At 46.3% G+C, this 25353-nt stretch overlaps 2 protein-coding genes across 3 annotated transcripts; one reads left to right on the top strand and one right to left on the bottom strand.

The window, feature by feature from the left end:
• The first annotated feature begins 55 nt into the window (after positions 1-55).
• Positions 56-8449, top strand: rrp1 (ribosomal RNA processing 1). Its single transcript, XM_076747779.1, has 16 exons — positions 56-249; positions 749-831; positions 1015-1072; positions 1186-1271; positions 1373-1434; positions 1515-1644; positions 2215-2279; positions 2491-2705; positions 2863-2978; positions 3530-3627; positions 4445-4464; positions 4552-4695; positions 5571-6694; positions 6773-6943; positions 7074-7140; positions 7981-8449. The coding sequence occupies exons 1-16, from the start codon at positions 123-125 to the stop codon at positions 8196-8198; spliced, it is 2784 nt and encodes a 927-aa protein (XP_076603894.1). The 5' UTR covers positions 56-122; the 3' UTR covers positions 8199-8449.
• A 3905-nt stretch (positions 8450-12354) lies between these two features.
• Positions 12355-24896, bottom strand: LOC143330528 (uncharacterized). Of its 2 annotated transcripts, XM_076747187.1 has the most exons (3): positions 24796-24896; positions 24515-24600; positions 12355-14572 (listed from the first exon to the last, which is right to left on the bottom strand). In XM_076747187.1, exons 2-3 carry the CDS (start codon positions 24585-24587, stop codon positions 14316-14318), a joined length of 330 nt encoding a protein of 109 aa, XP_076603302.1. In that variant the 5' UTR covers positions 24588-24600; positions 24796-24896; the 3' UTR covers positions 12355-14315. The 2 variants fall into 2 exon arrangements, with proteins under 2 accessions (XP_076603302.1, XP_076603303.1); XM_076747188.1 differs by lacking the exon at positions 24796-24896 and having other exon boundaries at positions 24515-24724.
• Between the last annotated feature and the right edge of the window lie 457 nt (positions 24897-25353).

Raw genomic sequence — 25353 nt, 5'->3', positions numbered from 1 at the left:
GGCGCTGAGCGGAAGCGCAACATGCGCTCTGGTGACGTCATCAGCCCGCGCCGCACGGACGGAACGTGGGAGGGCGAGAAGGCAAAGCGGAGCGGGGAGTCTCCACGTGAATTCATGCGAACATGGCTACGATTCAAGAGCCAGAGGTCCAGTTCGCACAGAGATTAGCCTCCAACGAGAAACCCATCCGGACCAAAGCTATAAAGAAGCTGAGGAAGTACATAAACGTCAGGTCTCAGAAAGCCACAGGTAAGCTAGCCTGTCCGCGTTAGCCAGCTAGCTCCGGCGCAGCCTGCTAACTCAGACTAAACCGGCTTAACTTTGCCTCAGAGTGGCTGCATTGATGGTTCTAACCGACTGGTTGTTTTTCAAACCACAACCTGTTTGAAAGGGAGCTGGTCCCAAAGTGTCACGTATTTGGGTGTTATTAAAGTCAAGCTAGCTCGTGCACACGTGTGCAGGTCAGTTAGCTGTTAGATGTTTGTTGCTAGCTAATGTTACAGCTGACCGCTAATTAACTTTAATATAGCAAAAACAACCCGAACATCAACCTTGTTATTTGACTTGTGTCACCATAACATTATTTAGTGGTTAAATAGTCAATCAGGTCCACAGCTGAAGAGGTTATTGACTGATTGTCTAATGTATGAGATGTTCAGGAATGCCAATAATCTGCTCTGCGGTCAGCAGTTTGTGGTTGACCTGCTGCCTCCCTTAAATGTGTCACGGTGCTTCGTCCTCTGTGCAGGTGGATTCACAGGTGATGAGCTGCTCAAGCTGTGGAAGGGTCTCTTCTACTGCCTGTGGATGCAGGACAAACCACTGCTCCAGGTGTGTTTCACGTACAGACCTTTATAATGGAGACGGTGCTGGTGGCTGTATGCCAGGTCTATTAAGAATCTGCCACATTCAAAGATTTCTGACAAACTAAGATAAACAGTACAGTACAGTACAGTCCACCTCCTCTTCCTCCCTGATGTCATGTTTCACGCAGTCTTGCCTCCTCTTCCTCAGGAGGAGTTGTCCAACCAAATCTCCAGCCTGATCCACAGCTTCCAGGACGCAGACGGACGTAAGTCGTCCACATGAGGTTTAATGAGAGTGAATCAGGTCACAGCTCAGGAGATAAAAGCCCTGTGCTTTACCGTGATGATGATGATGATGATGATGTGCTGATCCCTGCAGAGTTTTTGTATCTGGAGAGCTTCCTGCAGACCGTCAAAAGAGAGTGGACAGGAATCGACAGGCTGCGGATGGACAAGTTCTTCCAGGTGAGTTTTACCTGTAAAAGCAGCTTCAGCTTCACTCTGATGTTACCGAAGAGTTAAAAACATGTCTGACTTCATCATCTGTCTCCATGTCTGTCTCTCAGCTGGTTCGCTTCATGTTCAGACAGACTTTTGAGACGCTGAAGAGGACGAGCTGGGACAGCAGGTAAAGCTCGAGGACGTCCTCTGTGGAACCTTTGTGCCGTGCTCGTTTCGGGGGGCTCATGGTGTTTCCTGTCTCCTCAGCGTGGTTTCCAGGTTTCTGGAGCTGCTGACGGCTCAGCTCCTGCAGAGCGGCAGCGACGCGCCCAGCGGGCTGCAGTTCCACGTCCTGGACCTTTACCTGACTGAACTGGCTGCCGTGGGTTCAGCTGAGGTACGGCGTCGTCACTGTGAGCTCTGCGGGTCTGTTCTGTCCTCTCAAGGCTGAAGTGGTCTGATGAGGAAATGAATCCTTCATTTAATCGTTTCTTTCTAACACAATGAAAAGACCTTTTCGCTCTCGTCGATGAGACGAGGACAAAGTTCTTGGATTAATGATAAAGGCTGAAAATGTCCATGCAGACGCAGAGGAAGGGCTTCATGAATTTTCAAGGAAACAGCTATTTCAGTGTGCCTCATACATATTTAGTAGACTGCATGTCTTGTATTTTACTTCGTAGGCTTCGTTGAGTGTCTTGAGAACAGAACTGTCTTTAGGGATGATTAAGTTCTTTTTTTTTTAATTACATCGATGTCCTTCAGTATTTGGATGATAACAGCAAGTCTGGCTGCCACCTGTAGGCGGCACGAAGACCTTTTCAACACTAATTCAATAGTTTTACCTTCATACATGAATCCACAGTCTGGTGTTTCTGCTGATCCTCTCTTCATGTAATCCACTGCTGCTGCTGCTCCAGTGTTTGGTTGCATTGATCCATGTGTGCTCTTTCTTTTCTTCTCGCAGCTCACCGCTGACCAGAACTTGATCTTCATTGAGCCGTTCTGCAAAACAGCAGCCAAAACCAAAGAGTGAGTCGACGTCAGCTTCATTTATTCTGACTCTAGAAATACGTGGGCAGGAGAGAAACATGCTGCTGTCACGTTGAACAGGCAGATTTATTGTACATAGTCTTTGAGGTGGCGTTCATGATCTGATGCAGGTGCAGCACACAGACTCTCACCTGGTGACTCGTCCACTGTCCCCTGCCTCACTCTTCCTCTTTAACCTCTCTGTCTCCAGCCGGACTCTCTTCAGAGCCGTCTGCAGCAGCATCTTCAGCACCATCATCGACCAGGCTCCCTTCGCTGTTGAAGATTTGATGAAGGAGGTGGAAAAAGCTGCGGCCTCGGACTCAGACTCGGGACAAGCGTCTGAAGAGGATGAGGAGGAGGACCAAACGGAGGAGAAGACAGCGGGAAGACCAGGCAGGAAGGCGACAGCGAAGCAGATTAATGGTGAGTGATGTCCAGAGTGAGACGCACAGAAATAATAACCTGGACCGAACTGTTGTTGATTAGAACATCAATCGTGTGTGTGTGTGTGTGTGTGTGTGTGTGTGTTTGTGTTTTAGTAGTTTTGATGAGTTAAACTGTGCTGATGTCTCGTTTTCAGGCAATAAATCAAACAAAGAGGATGAGGACGAGGACGAGGATGAGGATGAGGAGCTTCACTTGGATGACTCTGACTCAGAGGCACCATGTGACGAAGACATCGGGCCCGTCCTGCAGGTGAAGGCTCTGAGTTTAATCTGTCCCACTCAAACTGCTCTGTGTCGTCCGTCTTCAGGCCTTTTTGCTCTTCACACATGTCCGCTGTGACATCAGTGCTGCACGCTGTCTGAACCTCAACATCGTTCTAGATTAGATTCTGTCCTGCGGACAGAAGGTCAGTTTTATGAACTGAAAACCTGGAGCACGCCGTCCGTCCTCTGAGCGGCGATGTGTAGCTTTGATGTGCACTGACCAGACATCCACTGTGGAGAATAAATAAGCTGCTTTCTGCAAAAACATAATCTGCACGTGCTGAAAATAGCTGCCTGCAGGGAAGAAAATCAATGTGAAAACTGATGGCCTGTTTTTGAAAATGGCCGCTGAGTGATCCATTTGGAAAATGTGCAACAGCTTGAAAGAAACTGGTGGAAAGTCAAAGAGTTTGATTGACTCGTCTCAGCCTCTGATTTTCATTCTGTCTTCGATTAATCCGTCGACTTTCATCAGAACAAACTCTCTTTCTGCGCTAAGAAATCTTGTTTTTAACGAGCTGTTTGTGTGTCCCGTAGTTTGACTACAAGGCTCTGGCAGACAAGCTGTTTGTGTTCGCCAGCCGGAGCAGCACGCCGAGCCAGAACCGCCAGAGACTCTACAAGATCATCAAAGTGTGAGTGCAAGCTCCGACACTCTGTGTGTGTGCGTGCGTGCGTGCGCGTGGGTGTGTGTGCGTGTGTGTGCACGTGTGTGTGGCGGGCGAGGGGGCGCCAACATGATGAAAAAGCCATAAAAACCACATAAAACAAATCTGTGATTCAGCAGATCGATCCCAGCACACCTCTGACTTGTTATGTTAGGACAAGCACAGGTGTCATTAACCACATTAACGATGGCTCAGGTGGACTCAGGTGTCCCAGGAAGTCGTGACAGAGTGACAGTGAGCAGATAAGATAAGACTTTATTGATCCCACACCGGAGAAATTAAGTCCTTACAGCCAGCAAGTATTAAAACAGCAAAAACAGTGGCACAGAGTAAAGAATCAATAAATACAGAGCACAACAAACAAACAAACAAACAAACAAACCAACCAACCAGCAGGTTTATGATGTCGAATTGGGAAAAGCAGCTTCAACACAGAGTTACACGGTGCTGGAGTTAAACAGACGATCGACAAAGTGTGATGACATGAAACAGGAGCAGGCTGATATCGACTGTCAGAGCGGCTGAAACAAGCCAGCAGCTGATCCTGTTTGTCTAACGGACTCTTAATCAACGAGTCTGGACTCTGAATGTTTGATTCTGAGACCTTTGTGATCAATACTTCAAATGTCATTTTCATCATTAAAAACATGGATTTAAGCAGGAAGTAATGTCAAACCCCTAAAACGTGACTGTTTGACCTTTGTTCGGTCTCGTGGTCTTCGTCCTGAGTGAATCCAAGCTAACGCTCATTTCTTCTTCTCCTCTCTCACCTGGTGCCGTGCAGACTGCGCGACCTCAGTGAAGGTAGGAGCTGACGATCACGCCGCCTTTCTTCGATAGCTGACGTTGAACTTCGACCTCGTCCTGTTTGACTCTGTCTCTTCCTCTCAGGCGTCTTCCCTCAGGACGAGTATCCAGAGGAGGTCTCCACAGATGAGGACGACGACATGTTCGCCAGCAGGAAGAGGATGAAGAGGAGACCAGGTGGCGTGGAGGAGGGTGAGGATGGAGCGCCGGCGTCCAAGAAAAGTAAAGGTACCTCCTGTCAGCGCATTTATTGACAGAGGATGTTAAAGGTTATCAAACCGGAACTGAACAAAAAATAATACAGTTAGCACAGTTTCACTCAATCGACCAATCAGCAGCGAGAGAGGAAACATTCCTGCCTGTCTTAAGTTAAATCAGCTGTTTAGCTCATAACGTTAGCGCTGACCCCTGAAGACTTTCTGTTGTTTCACACTCAGCTTTGTGCTTTTCATCGTCCCCTGAACTGATCAGTGGTCAGCTCATGTGAAGCCACTCAAATCACCACGCTTTCTCTCAGCGGGCTTGTTTCAAAATGACCAAACTGAGAGACCGTGTCTGTCCTCTGCTTCAGGCCTGAATGCAGCAAAGTCCGTTTTATTTATTTAGCCGATCGTCACAAACTCTCCTCACGGAGCTTTACAAAGCAAGACCTTAAACATGTTATGAAACCAGACGCTGGGACGACCTCCTCTGTCCAACGCCATTGACGCTTTCAGCAGCCAATCACGAAAGCCGCTGCTCAGGATTTCAGGAGCTACAGCTAAGAAAAAAATCTATAGCAAAGAAAAAGAATGAACCACATGAACACGATCAATTCAAATACCAAAGTTTGCAGAAGTCGCACATTGAACCGTCAGCGGCTTCCAAACGTTCCTCCTGCAGACGAATGTGAAAACTCAGACATCACAGTGATGAACTTTGAATTATTTCTGTAAAGCTTATTGAGCGATGCTCAGCACAGTGCCACATTTTGTCCTCCAGTCTTTTTTCCTTTCAGAAATGAAAACTGAACTTGCAAAGTCTCCGTTTAATTTTGAGAAACATTTCCTGTGTTGAAAGTGATCGATGTTGAGCTGAAGTCATCTGTGTCTCTGCTCCTTCAGGGAATAAAAAGGAGGCTTCAAAACCCGCCGAGCAAAACAAGAACGAGGCCGAAGACGACGGCGAACTGGCCGAGCTGACTGTGAATAATGAAAACAAAAAGAAGAAGAAGAGGAAGAAGAAGAAGAAGAGAGCGGGGCAGGGTGGAGGTGAGAATGCAGAGAGGCCTGAACAGGAGCAGACTCCAACTAAAGAGACTGAAGGTTCACCAAAGGAAGCCCAGACGCAGAGCTCAGGAGCTCCGAATCAGCCGTCAGTCACAGAAGAAACCAGCCGACCGCCTCCAGGCACAGCAGACGGCGAGGAGGCATCTGAAGAGTCCTCAGAGAACAAGACGAAGAGGGAAACGTCTGAGCTCAAAGCAGCAGCGGAGCAGCAGACTGCTAGAACAGAGCCAGAGATGTCCGCCGACGCCGCAGCCGCAGGGAAGAAGAAAAAGAGGAAGAGGAAGAAGGCCCTGAAGTTACAAACAGGTGGGGATGAATCACAGGTCAGTGCAGAAGCAGAGAACACAACGGTCAGCAGCGAGGGATCGACGGCCGAGACCGCAACCGACGGCAAGAAGAAGAAAAAGAAGGCTGAGAGGAAGCTGGAGGGTAAACCGGCGGTAAACGGTGAGAGCAAAGAAGGTTCTACAGCCGCAGCCACGAAGAAGAGCAAGAAGAAGAACGTCAAGGCTGATGAAGCAGCAGGGGTTGAGGCTGATGCACAGGTGGAGGGAAAACACGCCGACGCTGAAATCACGTCTGTTGGTGAGGAAGCATCACCGAATACCACCACAACACCACTGAAGAAGAAGACAAAGAACAAGGTCAAGCAGGAGGATGCGATGCTTGAAGCTGCAGATGAAAGCGCTGCAACGCCGCCGAGGACCAAAAGGAAAAAGAATCAGAAAGAATCAGACACCGTGACAACACCAGCAAAGAAGAAGAAGAAGAAGGTGGCAGCCGCCCAAGTGGATGACATCAAAGATCAAACACAGGAGCAGGTGGCTGGTGGCGAAGATGAAGCCGAGGTCTCCTCCTCCTCCAGGAAATCAGCCAAGAAGAAAAGGAAGATCCCCGTGGTGTTCGAGTTCGAGGCCGAGGAGCTGGAGGCGGCGGCGTCCGTCAACGGCCTCGTCAGTGTGAGTGTTTCAGGAGGTTAAATCAGACCAGAGTGAACTGACGCTGAGACTCTTTAACTCCTAAACTTTCCCTTCCAGGATGCCGGCGAGCCGTCTGCACCTCTGAGCTCCAAGAAGCCACAGAAGAAGGTGAAGACTCCGGCGGGGTCGGCGTCGGACTTCATCGCCTTTCAGAGCAACGCTGCAGTCCCAACGCCGCTCTTCTGCAAAACCAGAGGAAGCCCCAGCACCCCGCTGTCCAGGAAGAAGGTAAAGGTTGGACTCGGCATCAGAGAGCTGATTCACACAGATTATCACCCGAACTCTCACTTCTTCTTCACGATGCATGTCTGTCGTTCTCTTTAACTGTGGTCACTTCTTCTCTCTGTTCATTCCACAGAAGAGTCAGACTCCCACGTCAGAGTCCAAGAAGGTCACCTTCGGTCTGAAGAATAACAAGACGGCTGGTAAGAAACTGGATGCATTTGGCCCTTGATGTATTTCAGATGTGTGTGAGGCGTCTGGAGTCTTTCTCTGGACAAAGTCAGACATGAAGCAGGACACAGACCAATGTGGTCTGTGTGGCTGAGCGTCAGTGAAGGTTACAGAGTCATCGTCAAAGGTTTTAGAGGTTTTTCATGACTCTGGTGACCGAAGAGAGGATTTCAGAAACGGTTCGGAAAATAAATGACAGATGAAGTCTTAAAAAAGCTCAGTTTCATTGGTGTTGAATTAAAAGTGGAGCAGAAAATCAAGATGTCAGACGACCCCCGGAGCTTGTTCCTCCACTGTCAGACAAACGTGATGTGAACTCACAGTGAACAGAGTTCTGGTCGTTCAAACAGTTTTTAATCGCCAGCAGTTAAAATAACCTTCATGTGCAGCCGAGTACAAAACCCAGCTGGAGCAAAATTGTGGCAATCATTGCAATTATGCACGTAGTGACCATGGTAACAGACATGCTCGGCATAAAAGGCCAGCTAAAAACAAGGTGTGCTCGGCCGGTTTTCGTCAGGACGGCAGGAGCAGCGGTCTGACAGAGGACTCAGAAGTACAGCAGAAGTGGTCATAGCAGTAAAAAAATGCCTCTGAAAGTTGGATGAAGTATTAGTTCAGGGGCTTTCAGACATCACATGATCTTCATCATCAGGTGGAGGTCGTCCAGTTGGCGTCAGACACTGAGCTTCGTCACCTCTCAGCCGTTTGTTGTGCAGCATGAATAACTCCTGAATGATGTTTGTAGAAAATAACGTTGAATAAGTAAATGTCTTGACTGCCGTCGTACCTTTCTGGAATTCCACATGCAGAGTTTAAGAAGACCGATCGCAGCCTGCTGGTGAGTCCGGACGGCTCGTCACGAGTGCCCTTTGACCCCAAGCAGAAGCCCAAGTTTGGGGTGTTGAAGTCTCCGGCCACGCCTCTCTCCAGCAGGGTCAAGAAGACCGCCGACAGCAGCAGGAAGACCGGCTCCAGCACCCCAAAGAGTGCGCCTAAACGACGACCCGCCGCCGCTGACTTCTTCTAACAGACTGTGGACAGACACAGACAGACTGTGGACACAGACCGTGGACAGACCGTCTGTGGACACAGACCGTGGACAGACCATCTGTGGACACAGACCGTCTGTGGACACAGGCGTGACGCCGTCTGTGAGCTCTGTGTGATTTCAAACACGTCAGGTTTTGCAGAGATGTATAAAAGTATTTTTATGTTTATCTGACTTCAGTGTCTTTGAGTGACTCCAGCTTTTAATAAAGTTACTCATTCCAGTTTTTCAATTTTATCTCATTTTCACTTTGTGACTGAGTTTAATATTTCAGAGTCTTTTTAACTTGAAGAAATTATAGTTTTTGGGAAAAAATGAAGACATTTTAATGGAAAGTTTAGACAAATAAGAATAAAAACTGAGGATGAAGCATATGTCAGTTTAACACGAGTGATGTTCTCACCAGGAAACTGCTCCAACAACACTCCCTCTGATTGGCTAGTGTTCATTGCATACTTATATAGGGTTATAAAAAAAAAATGTCATGGTCACCCAATCAGAGGCAGAGGAGGGCGGGTCTTTGCGGGATACAGGGGCAGAGAGCTGGAGTAATGAAGTCCAGAGGTGTCATATTAAGAGTGACAGTGGGGTTATCAGTGTGTGTCTCAGTGGCCCTGATGGGACGAAGAATAGAATAGAATAAGAATAAGATAACTCTTCATCAAACCACAAGTCACACCTGGAGCTCGACTAACACCTGCTTTTAGGACACCTGACGACATGCAGACAGTTCACCCTGCTGGTCTATTTTCTACATGTTGACTCGATGTTCCCTTTAGGGGACGTCTGTCGAAACAGCACCGATCACAGATGCATTAAAACCTAATTATCATATAATCTTGTTGACTTCAGTCAGTCTCACACATCTTTGTATGTCATTAACCTTTGACCTCTCCTGTAAAAGAAGATAAACACTTCATGTCGATCTTTAGATTCTCGTCTCTCAGGTTGAATTTAATGACTTCCTCTTCCTGGTTCAGACGTCTGGTGACAGAACGTTTGCAGAGCGCTCGTCACCTCCGACTCTCAGCTCGCATCTGCGCTGCTGGAGGTCACGGCCAATGTGACGTCACGCTCGTCACCAATCTGAGGTGTGTTATTAAGTGTGAAGTCAGTGGGAAGCAGATGATTGTGTGCTAACCTGGGGGAAGGGGGGGGGGGGGGGGGGGTCTGGAGATGTTAGTTTGACTCTAAGCGTAAAACAAAACTTCAAATACGGTTTCTAGGATTTGATCACATCTGTTTGCTTTAAGCCGTCATCAGCCAGTTTTTAACTAGTGCACATTCTTCAGTCCTACCAGCAGCTGCCTTCTGTGTGTTCCCACCTGATTTCCACACCTGGTTCCCGCTTCGTACGCCTGCCCAGGCCAATCGTCCACCAGTCATACCCAGAGCCCTCAGCCTTTGTGCTTCTTCTGTTCCAGTTAATGTCATGTGGTCCAGACGGCGATTATGGAAAAACATTCCCGTCCAGTTGGAGATACCAGGACTGTCTGACAGCCATGATGTGTCCCACTCTGTTAAAAGACCCACAGAAGTGTCAGCAAACAGCACAGTGGCTGCAAAGAGTCGAGTGCAGTCAGTTTGTGTCACACCTACACGGTCCTGAGAGGAGGAACATATTCAGGTAACTAGTGAAAACACCTGTGTGTGTGTGTGTGTGTGTGCGTGTAGAGGCTTTAAGAGGCTGCAGGGAGAGCTGCGAATGACGCGCTTCAGTTGACATTTTGATTTTTGTTCCTTTGAGTGCCTCTGTGAATGTGTATTATTATCATGTCCTGTGACGCTCTCTGTTTGTGGGAAATAAATGATGATATTTAAAGAGTAACTGACGACAGACAGAGATCACAAAATCAGGCTTAAAGCAGGCGGGGGTGCCGACTGCCTGCGGCTGCTCGGTGTCTCTGATTTACTTCCATTGAGCGTCTTTAACGCTGGCCTCACCCTCCAGGCCAATCAGCTTTCCGATCTGGACCTGGTGGAAGTAGCACTGGCCTCATCACACAGACCACCCACCACCCCTCTCAGTGTAATCAATAATCTATTATGTCTGTTTTGGATCAGAGAGATATTGTTAAGGTGATGCCTTCAAGCCTTTTCACTTTATCACAGCTGATCAATTCTTGACTTTTAAAAAGTGGAATGGCCCTCTCTAAAAAAAGACAAGGAAGTTGCACTGCACGTTTTTAATCTATAATCTCGACTGTAGAAACTGCCTCTTTAACTCTGCTCCATGTTCACGTCTAAATACAGTAATTACGGCGTCAGGCTGCAGGATATTTGAGCTGAAGCGGTACCACATGTCAGACCGAGGCAACAGGAGGGCGTCGGGTTGGTGAAAGAGGCTCAGCAGCACCATCTGAAGCACAGAGCAACAACAGTTTTATTTATGATGGACATTTCTCACTATTACTGCATTAGTAGAGAGAAATGTAATACAAATACAGGGCTTCGTTCAGGCCAAGCAGCTCATGAATGAGCCACTGATGGTGAATCATGAATGGGCCAGCTGATGCTCCTTCAATCAGGCCATGCATCATGATGCTGTAATTGCCAGCTGGAGGAGATGGAGCCTAGATGTGAGCTCCACAGAGATGCATCTGCTTCCTCGTTTGAATGAATGTGTGTTCGACGGCGATTATTATCCATTCTGCTGTTTTTCTGGTAAAATGCTGAGACAGGACATATGGCCGTCAGTGTGACTGCAGAGCGCTGGACTTACAGGAAAGGTAATCAAAGGCAGTGATATATCTTCATAGTCAAAACAATACTGTCCTAATTAAACTGACCCAACCCTCATACAAACTTTACTTGATTAATGTACTTTCATCTTTTCTCACCTGCTCTGTCTTTTTGGCTGCTGAATATCGGAGCGTCAGTGGTTTTTGTAGTCAGATGACGCACATGGACAGCCGAGCTGAGAGGCTGCTGAAGTCACACCTCCACCACACACTGCTGGCTTCACACACAGCGGCGCAGAATAGCTTTTAATTAATGCCTGTTAATCAGTTCTGAACAGAGACAACTGTTCAGGTGTGGGAACATATTTATTTGTCACCTTTTCAGCTTGTAGTCGAGAAGTCACACAGGTGCTGGGTACAGGTGAGGAATCAGACAAACACAGGTTGGCTCTGCAGACATCCTGCACTGACTGGAGTCTTTTAACCTCATTAAGGAAACGGGATGATGATGCTGTCTGGATGCTGAAAATGAGCTAAAACAGGTTTTCTGCTGGGACATTTATGTGCCTTCACGAGTCACAAACCTGCAGCACGCGTCATAATTCACACATTATTCTAGTGTTAGCCATAATATTTGAATATTTTTCTAAATTGTTTTCCTCCCTGTTCTGCTCTGTTCTACTGCAAATAATTCATCTCTTCCAATATTACTTTTTGCAGCTGCTTAGAAAATAAATTCTACGTCCAAATTCAGCTGGAGACAACCTGCACATTTATCTTCACGGTTATTTTCTCAGACTTGACGAAGCTCCTCCAGAGCCACAGAAAACTGTTGTCACAGGTGGGGAAGGACTCCCCATGACTGGAAAATTGACTTTTGACATCAGTGGACTTCCTCTAGATGCATGCAAAGACAGAGATACACCAAGATTGTACATTTATTTTAGCTTTTTATTTACTATTTTTTCATTGTGTGTGGCCCTCCACCTGCCTGGCAGTTATCACAAAACAACATGGCCACCGCAGCCTGATACACACAACAGAGCAGAGGACACAACAGTGTATGAGACACACAGTAACACTCAATAAACACCAGCTCTGAGCTGAGACTGGCTCAGTGTCCAGAGGGCAAGCCTCCGTTTTTAACATCAGACGTCCACCGCTTGCACGTGGACGTCCAACAGCATTGCATTCATTGAGGATGTTGTAAACCAAAGCTGTTCATCAGTGAAGTCTGCAGGTTCCTGCAGCACCAAAGGCACCGCAGCACAGCAAGTTTCAGCTATACATGCACACAAGGCAGCAAAGTTTCTCTCCTGTGAAGAGGAAAGCTCAGCAGCAGCGGAGGAAGGAGTTCACTGACAGAGCTGAGCTAAATATGAAATCACTGAAAATACATTTCTGCTCATGCTTCATTGAGCTGCTTGTGTTTCTGTGGACAGAGGAACGTTAAATCTTCTCAAACAGACCAGGCCTTTATTTGAAACAGGGTATAACAAGCATAATGTACATTTCCAAAGCATTAATTCTACCAGTAAACCATCAGCCATGTCAGTCACCTCTCTGTTGGTGTCTCACAAAACACTGTTTACATTCATCTTATCATCTTTTTGCTGTTCAGCTCCTGTCAGTGAAACTCAGCCCTGAAGATTTTCCACAATAAAAGCCGTCCAGCCTCCCTTTATAGGAAGGCTTTTAATGTGAAAAGTCTGTTACAGTGTAGTTTCACTATTGGTAGTTTAAAATCAAGAAAAATGCCAAATACACTCTGACCTCTGTAGCATCATGAATATCATCAACTCTGGACACATCTGATAATAATCTACCTTCTTTAAGCAGCTCTGAGTGACACAGCTGCACATCCAGGTTTCCAGTTCTGTCTCTACTTTGTACCTCAGCGTCTCTAACTTTAGCTGCTGCTTCAATCTGCTCAGCTGTCCAAAAGTTAAAGTTACTGGATTAGAAAGATTAGAGATAGATAGACAGAGATATAGACATACAGAATGGAAACAGACAAAAACGTCTACAGCACCAAAAAACACAGTCCAATGACACATGAGAGGCTGTTCAAGGTGCCCCACAGTTAAACACTCAGTTCACTTTAGTGTGTACTTCAGCAATTCACCTTCCCACTTGTCCACCAGCAGAGATCAGAGCAGCTCGGGTCTATTTAAGTCTAAGAGGAGGTGATAAATGCTCTGTGAAGGATTTCCAGTTGTAAACCTCTCACTCCCACTCTGCCGAAGTGAGCGAAGCCTGTACATCTCGTTCCAGCATGAGACAGTTCCTCTGTCTCATGCTGAGGACATGAAACGTCTCCCTCATCGACATCATGTTGATGCACATCTGGGATTTCAAGGCCCCATCTTTCTCTGGGCAGGGATTCATGATTGTTTCTAGAACTTTTTGTCCAATTTTGGACTTCTGGTCCACAGGCTCAAAGCTTGTGACAAATAGTGCTGTGGAAATGAACATTGTGCTGAATTTACGATGTGAGCGATTACTGTACAAGTGATTCCTCCTTTCCTCGATGATTTCACCTTTTCAATAGCAACTGGCCATGATTTCTTTGCGCTGGTCACAGGCTATTATTTGAGTCTGGGTCATTATTTAAATTTATTCCATTATTTGATGCTCTGGTTTTCTGAAACACTTTGCTCAGTAAAAATTAATCAACAGCACAATAAGCACATACAGAATATTCAGACTGACGCTTGATGCTAGATGGTGGAACGGCTGGTTGGGCAGATCCAGGACCTGTCAGCAGGGTTTGTATGAAGCCTCGCAGCTCCTGACCTCGACTGAGACATCCTGATTGTTGTCGAACAGGCTTGATATGTTTGTTGGGCCAATAGCTAGCAGGTGTCAGCAAAGAAATCCTCCAGTGAGACGGCGCCTGGCCTATCAGCCATGTTGATTTGACCCTGCAGTGAAATGCTGTTTTCTACACAGTCTGCACAGAGATGACTTGCAGTAACACAGACCTGCAGTCGACGTTGGTCCCGGCAGGGGAAGGCTGGCCGGGCCCTTGATTCAGTGGATTATATAAAGAAATCCTGATTGTTTAATCTTCAGGAAACCGTGAGAAATCAGTTTTGTGGAACAGAGAAGATGAGTTTCCCCAGAAAAGACAAAGAGTGGAAAACAGCCTTGTTTGAGCAGCTTCTGCTGCCAGCAAACAGCAGCCTAATGGGGTCCTCAGGGACTCCGTGCTCAGGGGGGCTGCACATCTGCAGCGGCCGGGAAGGGAGCCGCTGATTGATGGATCGATTCCATTTAGCTTCCCTGGCCGGTGGTTTGGCATGACCAGAATCACACCGATCCAATGGAAAGCGTCGCTTGTCGCTAACTGAATCCATTGTGTGAATTTGTCGCTTCCTGTCTGTCTGTGTCGGCTCTCAGTCTCTCTGCCTCGCTACACCTGCTCCTCCACCTTGTTGGGGTCCACGTCCACAGAGGGCGCCACCTGCATCGGCTTGCAGCAGCCGCCGCAGACGTACTTGAGGAAGCAGAGGTAGGCGCTGCCGGACACGATGACCGTGATGATGATGATGATGGTGGCGCCGAAGGCTGGCGACACGGTGTCTTCCAGGACGGACTTGAGGCCCCCCAGGCTGATCCCACCAGACCCCTTGATCAGAAGGCTCTCGTCAGGCTTGCGGGTGGCTTGACCTGATGAGAGAGAGGAGGTCAAAGGTCAGAGGTCAAGTGATCGGCAGCGTCCGAATGTGGATGTCTGCTCTGACGACGACAGGCTGGATTTTACTGGTACAACCTTTTATAATGTTGGTGCGTTCAGGACAGACAGATGTAAAAAGGATGGTCCAAACTGATGAGAGCTGCAACAATCAGCCGGTTAATCTATTAGTCGATCAGCAGATCCCCAACTTTTCTGATAATAATAGCAAACATGTCAAATGTTTGCTGGTCCAGCTTCTATTCTTCTGCTTTTCTTTGTCGTTTATGATATTAAATGAAGGGTTTTGGGGTTTGGGGCTGCTGGTTGGACAAAAGAAGCAATCTGAAGACGTCTATTCATTATTTTTTCACATTGTGTAGATTAAACGATTAATCAGTCAGTCATGAAAATAGTTCATGAGATTGATCGACGATGGAAACGATCATTAGCTGCAGCTCTAAAGTTAAAACTTCTCATAATACAACATGATAGCATCTTTAATTAGATCTTCCCTTCCTGCTGCATTGCAAGTCAAAGCCGGGCTTCCTCTTATTCAGACCAAACTACGATAATGGCTCCACATTGGCTCCAAAGCGGAGGCGTAGCATTGGCGTTGAGCCCCTTCAATATTTTACTGTGCTTTTCCTTTACTGGCCTTTAAATCCCCTCAGCACATTGTTAATTTAAGATGTTTTTCCAGCTCTCCCCCTCCAGCAGGTAACCTCCCTGAAGCAGCAGGAGGCATTTCAAAGCAGCAAGATGACAAGACAGTGAAACCTCTCGGCGTCGAGGCAGCAAACCCGTCTGCTAACCTGCTACAATTAAGGTATGATTGCACTGTGGGAATAAACTGTCAACATTTTGTCAGCTTTTAAGAAGCTGGCTCAGTAATAGCTCGAGCGCAGTGCGATCCACTGAAAACACCTGTTCAAACCTTCACACCTTTAGCTGCTTTTCCACCAATTAGTGTGAGTTTGATCAAAACTTCAAAGAGTCCACCACAATTTCCTTGAGACTGAAGCTGAAACCAGCAGTTAGACCGGCCGCAAGTCCTCGCTCATTACTGGGCATCGACATACGTGGTGACGGATGGAAAGCAATGCTGCTACAGGTTGTTTGCAGTCACATAACGCTAAATTCAGACGGAGGGCAGGAAGTGAAAACTGCATTGGAACAACAACTCTTAGTACTCGAGAAAAGCTCCTCCGCAAAACATCATTTTGAGCGTGTTAGTGTTCACTTCCTGCCCTCCACCTGCAGTTGGCGCCACAACAAAAGAGCGACGTGACGTCAGCGGTGGTGAAATGTCCACATTATTAATATGAGCTGCATCGTGCTGCAACCATGATTCTGCATTACAAATGATGTTAGTATCCGAGATCCTTTAATGTTTTGTCGCAGACCTTCAGAGACCTTCTGTTCTTGTTATTGAAGCCTGGATATATTTTTCCATTTCCTGTTCAGATATTTTGAATACATGGCGGTGGCTTAAGTATTGAATAAGATTTACGACGTCATTGGACTTGAGGCTCCAAAGGCTGGAAGAAATGTCTCAATGCCCCCACTGCTCTCTCTAAAGTTCAGCCTTACACTTTATATATTGTGGAAGCTCAGGCTGAACTTAATGAAAATAGACGTCTGACGCTTCATTGCCACTTTGTCCCTTTGTCCTCATCGGGACCTCGCAGGGCTGCATTTTCAAGTCCTGGCATATCTTTCCACCGTCTGTGCTGCTCTGATTAGGAGCTGACTTTGCCTCCACCGGCCACCTCGTCTGACCTGTTCAAGGGGCTCGGACCCCGTTAATACCTGCCTGCAGGTGTAGTTGCTCTTATTCTTAATGCTCTGCAGACTCCTCATCAGCGCTGACTCTCTCCTGGTGCAGCTCCTGGAGGAAAAGCAGCCTCTCCACTTTTGTCTTTTTGCTGTGACAAGAGCTCATTAAATCTATTTAGGGAAAAAGCTTTTGTTGCGTTGACGTTAAAGCTCATCGGTGGATGAGCCACCCGACCACCTAGGTGTCATTACTTCCACCTGCAACCTCTAATTGCACATGTATGGCTCACAAACACACACATCATTCATTCAGCCTGAAATTCCGTCACATGCACACACACACACACACACACACACACACACACACACACACACACACACACATTCATTCAATAGCCGCAGATAGACACATGACTCTGAAGGGTGGGAGTGACAGAAATCAATTGAATGAATGAACTGATGAAAAAATAGCTGTGAAATGAAATGTGGCGTTCACGTCAATCACAGTTATCGAATCACTTGATTATGTATCAGTCTGCTCTTCAGCTCACACACACATCTTCACTTCTGTCTCCTCTCTGTGCCCTTCAGACCACTTTAAAATGACAGGTGGTAATTTCGTGCTGTGAATGACGAACGTAAGACGGGAAAATGATGAAAGTGGCTCTTTTGTTATCATGATTATTTTAATTAAACCAGCTTTAAATGAATCCAGTGGCTTTACATTCTATCGCTCCATTTTTCATTTCACATCCATTTTTATCACCTTTTTATTACTTCACAGCTCTCTCATGTAAATCACGTGTGTCCCGTGGATATTACTTCTTTTGTTGGTGATTGATTTTTTAATGGACTTTGTCTTGAGTGGTGCTCTATACGGCTGTGCGTCACTGTCTCAGATGCTACGTGTGCTAAAGTGATCATACCTGGAACACAGGTGCTCAATAACAGAGCTGATTCTGAGGTGTGTATGAAGTGTGTCGATCGCTTCGGTTCACGGTGGATGTGGGATTAACTGCTGAGCCGAGCTGCACGTTGGTGAAGAGAGTTGTGTAATCTCAGTATGTCTAAATGTGTGTTAAAAAAAAAACAACAAAACGCTGTAAGAGCGTCTTAGAGAGAGAAATGATCTCGGCTTCATTGTGTTTCTGTGTTCCTCTACTGATGCACACAAAGACACACATTCAAGCATGCTTTGATTAACACGCCCACACACACGGCAGGGGAAATAGCATGAGAGCTTTTTCCAAGTATGGACCATCATCTGCATTTAAAGGAGCTCTGCCATCAGAAGCTCTTCACGAAATCCCATTTTCAGCCAAGCAAAGGCATCATTAGCACAGGTCCATGTGGCAGTAAGATGATTCTGTGTGATGGGAGGGTTCAGCTGAACCACGATGAGACGATGAATGATAACGAAGCATTTTTACTCATTATGTCTTCGTATCTAAACAACAGAGCAGGTAACGCTTCACAAAATGTGCTTTTAAAGGAACACTTCGACATCCGCTGGTTTGCTTTCTTACTCTAATTTAGACGAGAAGATCGGTACCACTCTCATGTCTGTACGGTAAATATGGTTAGCTTAGCTTAGCATTAGATTAGCAACAAAATGTGGCTTCCAGGCGCTCTATAGCTTAAAACATGTTATATCTTGTGTTCCACGGGAGTGTAAAAACACCAACAGGTGACGGGAATCACAGAGCATTCAGGGGTGGTGCCGCCATTTTTGGAGGATAGCGTACGAGCTGTCATTATCCGTCACTGGCAATCGTTTGTCAAGTACGACTGAAAGACAAATGTTCATATGAAGCGAAGGAGCGTTATATTACACAACCAAAGTTACTTAATGACAGTTAGCTAATGTTATGCTAACTGAATGCTAACAAAACGTCAGCTAATCATGCATAGTTAATCTAGTGGTACCTAGCAAAATGACGCTAACGTTAACCTGCCTTTGGCTGTTTCCTGTGATATGTGGCACAATGGTAACAAGGAGTTAAGATAGCTAGCTACAGTTTGAGCCTTTTGGAATTATGGGATATGTATGCTGGAAATTAAAGGACCAGTGTGTCCCAGAGCTTTCAACCACATCTCATGGTATTCCTCAATGGATGTCAAGGAGAGGTCACGTGACATGACGTCAGATCAGCTGTCTCTATGGCGTCTGAGCAAACACAGCTCTGTGATGAAGACCATGACATGCAGCTGAAAGCTCTAGAAAAGGCCTGTAAGTGGACCTTGAGTTAAGTTTTTTTTTGTAAATGAAGGTGAAAATAAAAGCTGAAGCTCTGAGACGTTTCTCATGAAATTGAAGGTAAAAACATGTCAACAGTTTTCCGTCTGAATAAAGTTTAGACGTTTTAAAAGCTGCACTGACGGTTCGGTTACTTCTCCTCTGAATGTTTTTATTTTTCCTTTTCATTCAGGCGTCTTATTATGTGCTTATGTAAAGCACTTTGAGGTCAGGGGTGAATCCTCGCGTCAATGTCTGCTTTTAAGCAGCGATCATCTGGGATGTCGTCGTGAGAACAAATTTAAATTAAAACAAATCAACAATGATTCTGCGTCAAGGCGGAAAAGCTGGAAAATAAAGCAAAGACAAACAGGATTACTCCACCATTAATGTCAAAATCTGAGCGCTGAGAGATGGATTAACACTGCAGCTCATCTCGTTTCCTTTATCAAACATGTTGTCCTCCATCAGATCTTAACTTGTCTATAAGGCAGGAAGAAGCCGGCTGAAGACATACATTCATCTATGCTACAGAGCAGTTTTCACAAAAGTGTCTAAAATCAGGAAGAGGAAATTCTTCCGACAGGTAAAAATCAGTTATTGCTGCCTTTCCTGTCTCTCCTGATTGAACACTGCATCAGACATTAGGCTTTGTGCACATATTAAACACAAATGTGCAGCCGAACCCTCTTCATCACTGCACACCTACAGAAGCTGGGGAGTAACCGTGACACTTGGATTAGTATTATTTCAAGATAAATGTCACGAATGTGAGTTTTATTTCTGCTCGTCCTGTTTCAGCACCAGCGTAGACAATCCTACCAAACAATAACAGCTGTTCATCTCATGCACGCCTTGTTTCGTACGTGGTGCACCGTCTGCGAGGGAACAATAAGTCAAGGTGAAGACAGCTCCTATTATTCATTTTCAGTTCAATATGAATCCTGTGTGTAATGTTTTAGAGATCCTCTGTCTGCCAGCTGCAGCTTATAGACAAACACCTTTTCATAAATATGAGACAATCCTCTCACACAGGAACAAAAACACCTGAGCGGTAAAAGCAAACTGACCTGAGGACAGATAAAAAGTCCGTCAATCAGACATCTGTAGTTTTGAGTCGAGTGCTCACAGCTGAATAAGGCGTTGTTAGAGATGGATTTGAAATGCTGTCATGGTCGACACACAGACGGACTGAACTGATGAATCTGAGTCTAAACTCTTCTGCCAGCGTTCACGACACAAAACTAATGGAAATATTCCGTCTGAGATCGTTTCTGCACTGAGGTAGCGAGCAGGAAAGGCTGCAAACATTCACCTCTGATCCGTTTACCTGTGTGTCCACACAGGACGCACTGTGTGTGGCCTTCATGTAACACGATGGAGGCCGGAGTGGCCAGGTGTACAGAGCAGAGCATCAAGTTGAAAATCAGATGGTGAAATCATAAGAAATGAAGGAACCAGACGAAATCCACTTCAGGTGAAGCTACGCTAATGGATGCTGCGGAGGACACTTTCTAAAGAGCCTGAGGCAGCTGTGAGACTGTGATCATTCATTCAGTTTGAGAGGCTGTTGTGCCAAAATACTGTTTAAAAAAAGCTGTTAAATCTGTCAGTAAATAGAAAAAAGCCACGATGCTCATCATACTGATGCAGTCAACAGAATGCTGATACGCTTTCACACTTTATATTGAAGTTCAGTGTCACTTTAAAAGTCGAGTCAGAGTAAGGTGTTTACAGTTCGTGACTACAGATTTCTAAAACTGTGAGTGTGATGGATTTGAGACAGCTGCACTGTGAGCGCCGGCCTTTTCCACGCCCAGTCTTCATACCGTTAGACTCAGCTTATTATGAGTCGAGCTCAAAGATAAACTCAACAGGATCATTGGAGCTCTGGAAGAAAACCAGAGGAGAAATGGTCGAGTGAGACAGTCAGAAACCTTCAGTCAAAGCAGGTTTCCCTCAAACGTGGTCCATCCGTCCAATACGGTATGATCGCAGTCGCTTCATCCACATTAACAGTAGGTTGTGCTGTTGTTCCGGTCGGGTGCCTTTAAAGCACTACAGAGGAGGAAGGTGCATTAAGTTGACGGAGGTTCAGACAGACTCACTGACATCCTCTGCAGCATCATTCATGTGTTCTGTAATGAGGCGGCTTGTTGTCAGTCAGGATCATCAGGATTTAACATGTTCCTGCTGTCACAGCCTCTTTCCCATCTGTTGACATAAAGGCGTTTTGATTCGCTGAAACGCTCTTTAGTGGCTCTATTCAAACATGGCCGCTGCACATTTAGCTGCAAAGCTCACACGTTGTTTGTCTTGAGATAAATTGCTTTAAGCACAGATGCACAGCTGGAGAACAGCTCTCCCATCTCTGTCTGATGAATGGCCGTCATCAGCGCAGCAGCAAGTTCCCCAGCAAGTTCTCATCAACGTCATCATTAGTTCAATTTGTAGATTTCAGCTGTTATTTTCTCCCTTCCAGCAGCTCAGCATAAAGACGATGAAGAACAGTCTGAGACTCACATGCTGTACGTGAAGCATGTTGCTGGATTTCAGATAACAGCTGACAGGAATGAAAGCTGAACGATGAGCTCTCTGTGTCTTCTTCACCCTCGTTTGTCCTCTCGTACAACTTAAAACCAGCACATTCTCAGTGTTCATCGGCTGAACTTCCAGCTGAAGAGTAACAGATGAAAGCGGATGAAGAGGAAGTGATGAAAGCGCTTGGAGTGCACGTTCACAAAACTGGAAGATCAGGAGTGAGAGATGAAAACGGCTGAAATGACTCATAACCACTGAGCCGCCAGGTAACGTGTACCAGGTGAAAGCAGGTGAAGTGTCAGTGAAGTGTAAGAGATGACGCAGTCCGACCGGCCGTGAAGGAACAGTCAAAGATGTCCACCTGACATGTTGTCATTGTCCATGTCTTCAAAGAGAGCGAACACCTCGTATAATCTCTGCACCAAGTTTAAAACATGTACCAAAATAATTAGATGTGATTACACTTATTACTGAAAGTCGACATATTTCATGGAGGGTCCTCGTACAACGTTATTATGCACATTGACGACACCTCAAGCTGCTACATGACATCCTGCAGCACTTAATCCAGCTGAGGTTTCTCTAATTGGACAAGTGTGTGTGTGTGTGTGTGTGTGTGTGTGTGTGTGTGTGTGGCAGAAGTGATGAAGCGGTCACCAGCTGCCTCCGTGTGATTCAAGCTAATGAGCTGTCAATAAGAGCCGCTGGTCAGAAGGCAGTGCACCCCTGTGGACACATTCAATGACACAGAGCCTTTCAGCGAGCGCTTCAAATCTGTGTTATCGTGATTTTTCACGGACCTTAAATCTGGACTGATGCCTCAGAACAGCCTCTGACATTTAGACACTTTCCAAAACAGGAAATTTGGGATGAGAATTTCATTTTGTGTCACCTTAATCATCTTGACGTCAACGTTTCCAGCAGGCAGCAGAATAATGGTTATGACGTGGAGGTAAAGAGGATGAAGTGAGGATGGACATGAAGACACTGAAGACGATGGAAAGCGCAGCTCGACTCGAGAACTTGGAAACGTTTCAGCTTGTGATTCCTTCAGATGTCTGAGTTGTCACGTGGTTTAATTTCAGAAACTATTTGAGCCCCAAAAAGGTCAAATTATCCAACACATCATGAAAAAATGTCCTAAAAATGTCCATTTCCAACACTCATGAATCATCTGACCACTCAGATTCATCTGGTGACCCTTCAGAGGGGCCTGACCCCTACATCGGGAACCATTAGCCAAAAAAACCCTGAGTTTTGTGAGTTTCATAGTTTTGATATGCTACCAGAACAGCAGCTGTATGGAGGGGGGCTCTTAGAACGTGCATCTTATTGAAGAACATGTAGAATATATGGACTACGTTCCCGGTACTGCAGAGCAGCAGTGCAGCTTTGGGTTTGGTAGAATAACGAAGGGAAACGTTCTTCTAACAGGTTAAACTCCAGCCAGTCTACTGCAAACGCAGGTCAGCCCACCAGCTCATCACCTCTGGATTCAATACAGAAGTCCATAAGAAAAACAGACTCTTTTACTCTTTTCTCATAGCAGTTATGTATGAGTTTTGTTCCCCTGTTCATAGTTTATTAAAACCTGTCCATCATAAGAAACACCATCCATTATTAGAATGTGACATTCAAACTAAGATGACTCATAATGGAGAGTGTGAGCTTTAGAAAAATAAAGAACACAGAGAACACACTGAGAGTACTCTGAGAGTACTTGTATGACTGCGGGTTAATGTGGCACCTTGTGAGTGAGGGAAGCTGTCACAGATAGACGGTCGAAGAAATGAAGGACGGAGGATTTAGCATCGTCTGCCTCGGAGCTGCTTCACCTGTTCTCCCAACTCTGACCTCTCCTCTCAGGCTCAACTCAACCAGGACATCATTTGTACCTCCAGAGCAACAGAACATGTTTAATGGAACAAAACCGCTAATCTGCTGCTCACTTTCAGCCAAAGCGCTCGAATCTGCTGATGTCTCCAGAGAAGGCAGGTCAGTAATGAGTGACGGATGAGAAATGGACATGTCAGTGAGGACAGGTGCGAGCTCACACAGGGCGAACACCTGACGTCACTTCACACACACACAATTCAATCCAGAGCGATCCCTGACGCCGATTCTTAAATTATTAAAGAGTGACGAGAAGACAAAGTCACGAGGTCTCACATGGACCCAGAGCGGCCTGTCAGAGCTCAATGCTAACGGCAGCATGCTAACACGCTCATAGTGACAATGGTAAGATGTTTGGCAGGTGTAGCATGTTAGCATGCTAGCATTTGCTAAATAGCACTTAAAACAAAGTACAGCTGAGGCTGATGGGAAGTATTTGATCAAAAGCTAAAGTTGAAACTTTGGCCTGATGGTGGCGTTGAATGAAAACTGGATGATCAGAGTGAAAACAGTTTATCATGAACGTCTCAAACTCATTTGAGGTCCATTAGCTTCTGCAACATTTCACTGAAAACCACTAATGTCAACCTCACGGTGGCGCTGGAGGGAAAGCCAGGGGATCAGAGCCAGTGGGGTTCATCCTCTGGAGAACGTGAGTAAAAATGTCAGCTTCAGATACTCAACGTACACGTAAAAGGGTAACAGTAAGAGAAATACTGTGTTTGGTACTGACTTTACAAATCACATCACAACCACGCTGCATGCAAAGGTAGTGATTTTAGATGAACACAGGAAATGTAATGGAGTATTGTTTAAGTCCCTCCATCAGTGGTGGAAGAAGTACTCAAAGTACTTATGAATACTCTGTTACTAGTAAAAGTCTGATATAACTGACAAGTACTAATAATACATGATCATTTATTAGTTGATTAGATTTTTTGAGTATTAATCTCACCCTGAAATAGAATATTCCCCTTTGAAATCAAGCGCAGTAGATGGGAATATTCGAGTAAAGTACAAGTACCGCAAAGCTGACTGACTGTACGTGCGCCAGTTGAGAGCCTGAATAACACAGCTGGCATTCTGATGGAGTGACTGCACAGCGATTATGTGGGAGGACAGAGCAATTACTGAAGATGTGATTAGGAGCCGCGGGGCCATCAGTGCAACAGCCCAGAGCCCCCACAGGCTGGAGGAGGGGGCTCATAGTGTGCGTCTGAATCATGGGGGTCTCGGTGAGGCGGATCTGCTGTCAGGGCTCTCTGATCTGGGTAACTGCTGAGGGGAAATGCAAGCCGAGCCAGTCGGGTTAAACTGCTGTAATCCTGTGACACGCATCTACTCATCCGGGGGGGTTTCATGATGGATGTAACCCGCGGGGGAGACGCGCGTCGGGTTTGGAGGATGAGAGCGAAGCGCTAGAGCGCGCAGAGAAGATGAGAGAGGGAGATGGAAAGTTGATGAAGAGGAAGGAGGCTGTTATACTCACAGCACACAGCTGGTAACGCCACGGAGATGAAGAAGAGGAGAACAGTGACCGAGAAGAACCGCTCAGGAGACATCTTCCACCTGGTCCTGTGCGGAAGACAGCGAGTCCATTCAGACTGTGTGAACCCGGACCAGTCTGCTCAGACCATGTGACGCACCGAGAAACTACAGCGCTGCGTGGAGCAGCACGGTGCCGCTGCACCCTGCACACACTCCAGGAATACTCACACACATGTTCACAGGGATTCACGGAGGACAGAAGGAGTCAAGCTCAGTGTTTACCTCAGTTTCCGACGTCCGCACAGCCTCGTGGAGCTGTCCAATAACAGCAGAGGAAAGAAAAGTTCAACGGAGAGCTGTCAAGTTCCCATTTCACATCCGAGAGAGAGAGAGGAGGCAGAAATACACGGAGACCACAGAGAGAGAGAGAGAGAGAGAGAGAGAGGAGAGGGAGAGAGAGGAGCGAACAGAGAGAGAGAGAGAGAGAGAGAGAGAGAGAGGAGAGAGAGAGAGAGAGAGAGAGAGAGAGTGAGAGAGAAAGAGAGAGGAGGCAGAAATACACGGAGGAGACCACAGGAGAGAGAGAGAGAGAGAGAGAGAGAGAGAGAGGAGGCAGAAATACACGGAGGAGACCACAGGAGAGAGAGAGAGAGAGAGAGAGAGAGAGAGAGGAGAGGGAGAGAGAGAGGAGCGAACAGAGAGAGAGAGAGAGAGAGAGAGAGGAGAGAGAGAGAGGAGGCAGAAATACACGGAGACCACAGGAGAGAGAGAGAGAGAGAGAGAGAGAGAGAGAGAGAGAGGAGAGAGAGAGAGAGTGAGAGAGAAAGAGAGAGAGAGAGA

The sequence above is a fragment of the Chaetodon auriga genome, chromosome 13 (genome assembly GCF_051107435.1).
Source record: "Chaetodon auriga isolate fChaAug3 chromosome 13, fChaAug3.hap1, whole genome shotgun sequence".
Lineage (NCBI taxonomy): Eukaryota > Metazoa > Chordata > Actinopteri > Chaetodontiformes > Chaetodontidae > Chaetodon > Chaetodon auriga.
This window is presented reverse-complemented; position numbering and strand designations above follow the sequence as displayed.

Excerpts from the sequence above, each read along its gene's own strand:
- rrp1 (XM_076747779.1), top strand. The coding sequence starts at position 123 with ATGGCTACGATTCAAGAGCCAGAGGTCCAGTTCGCACAGAGATTAGCC. Across the intron at positions 832-1,014 it reads AGGACAAACCACTGCTCCAG|GAGGAGTTGTCCAACCAAAT; the intron begins GTGTGTTTCACG and ends CCTCTTCCTCAG. Across the intron at positions 4,465-4,551 it reads ACTGCGCGACCTCAGTGAAG|GCGTCTTCCCTCAGGACGAG; the intron begins GTAGGAGCTGAC and ends TCTTCCTCTCAG.
- LOC143330528 (XM_076747187.1), bottom strand. The coding sequence starts at position 24,587 with ATGTCTCCTGAGCGGTTCTTCTCGGTCACTGTTCTCCTCTTCTTCATC. Across the intron at positions 14,573-24,514 it reads GGCGTTACCAGCTGTGTGCT|GTCAAGCCACCCGCAAGCCT; the intron begins GTGAGTATAACA and ends CTCTCTCATCAG.